Source organism: Pyxicephalus adspersus, chromosome 1, assembly GCF_032062135.1.
Source record: "Pyxicephalus adspersus chromosome 1, UCB_Pads_2.0, whole genome shotgun sequence".
Taxonomy (NCBI): Eukaryota; Metazoa; Chordata; class Amphibia; order Anura; family Pyxicephalidae; genus Pyxicephalus; species Pyxicephalus adspersus.
This window is the reverse complement of record NC_092858.1, coordinates 16,944,131-16,945,079: the sequence shown is the minus strand read 5'-3', so window position 1 is coordinate 16,945,079 and position 949 is coordinate 16,944,131. Positions and strand designations below refer to the sequence as shown.

The 949-nt window shown below is 38.8% G+C and overlaps 1 protein-coding gene across 1 annotated transcript in view; it reads right to left on the bottom strand.

Moving 5' to 3' along the window:
* ARHGAP42 (Rho GTPase activating protein 42) overlaps positions 1 to 411 on the bottom strand; it is a 61,928-nt gene extending 61,517 nt beyond the window's left edge. The window contains exon 1 of the mRNA XM_072398641.1: positions 379 to 411. Coding sequence (XP_072254742.1) covers positions 379 to 411 — 33 coding nt within the window. The remainder of the gene's footprint in view (positions 1 to 378) is intronic.
* Between the last annotated feature and the right edge of the window lie 538 nt (positions 412 to 949).

The following is a 949-nucleotide window of genomic DNA, read 5'->3' as shown; positions in this document are numbered from 1 at the left end:
GACTTCACTTCAGAAAGCTTCTCATTAGGAAACTATGTCATCATGGAGAACTTTCCTGCATTCTTTTCTGTCTTTTTTGAGGAGTGTTACTGAAGACCAGATGCCATAATTCTAACAAATATCTAAGGATACAGATTAAACCAGAATATAATACAGTACTTGGTCAGGGCTGTAAAAAAAGTCTAATTTCTGAACTTTCTGCATAAAGGCACACTCCATCCATATTTAAAATTTGGATCACTGATAAGTAAAGCCTGTTCTATAAAAAGTGTATTCTAACCTTTACATTGGTCTAGGTTTTAAAATTCCACCACTTTGCTGCTCTCTGGCTGCTGCAGGTATTCAATACTTCCAGGTGGGTCAAAAATCTGCTCCCACAGTCGCATGCTGCTGTTCCTCTTGCTGGCCCATGTGTTCTATATTAAAGTACGAACTGGTGAAGCAACTGCAGCATGACAGTATTTTTTTTAACATTAAGTAGGTGGGGGAATCATAGATCTGTCATGTAAAACATGACAAGGAAACATTGATTTAAATTAGTTTGAAGCACTGAGTTTATTTTTAAGTGGGATTTGTATGTGCAGTAAGATATAGCAACAAGTCAGAATCCATCTTGTCCATGTGAAAATTGTGGATTTCCTATCCGATCCCATTGAAAATGATCACCAGAAGGGTAGGCAGAAGACGTGACCTAAAGAGATGGTCAATGAGATGCAGAAAATGTGACCCGTAAATTGTAAATTGGAAGTGGTAGAGTTTGATTGGCATAGTTTCAAGTCACTTTGCATACAATTTGCCAAAAAAGTCACCATCTACAGTGGCCAACTTCAGTGCTTCAGCATCAAAGGGGGCTGCAAATAGGGCAGAGCTTGCAACCTATGTAGCTCAAGTAGTTCACACTTCATAAGGGAAGGGGTACACTGTTGTATTTTTACCTTGGGTGCAAAAG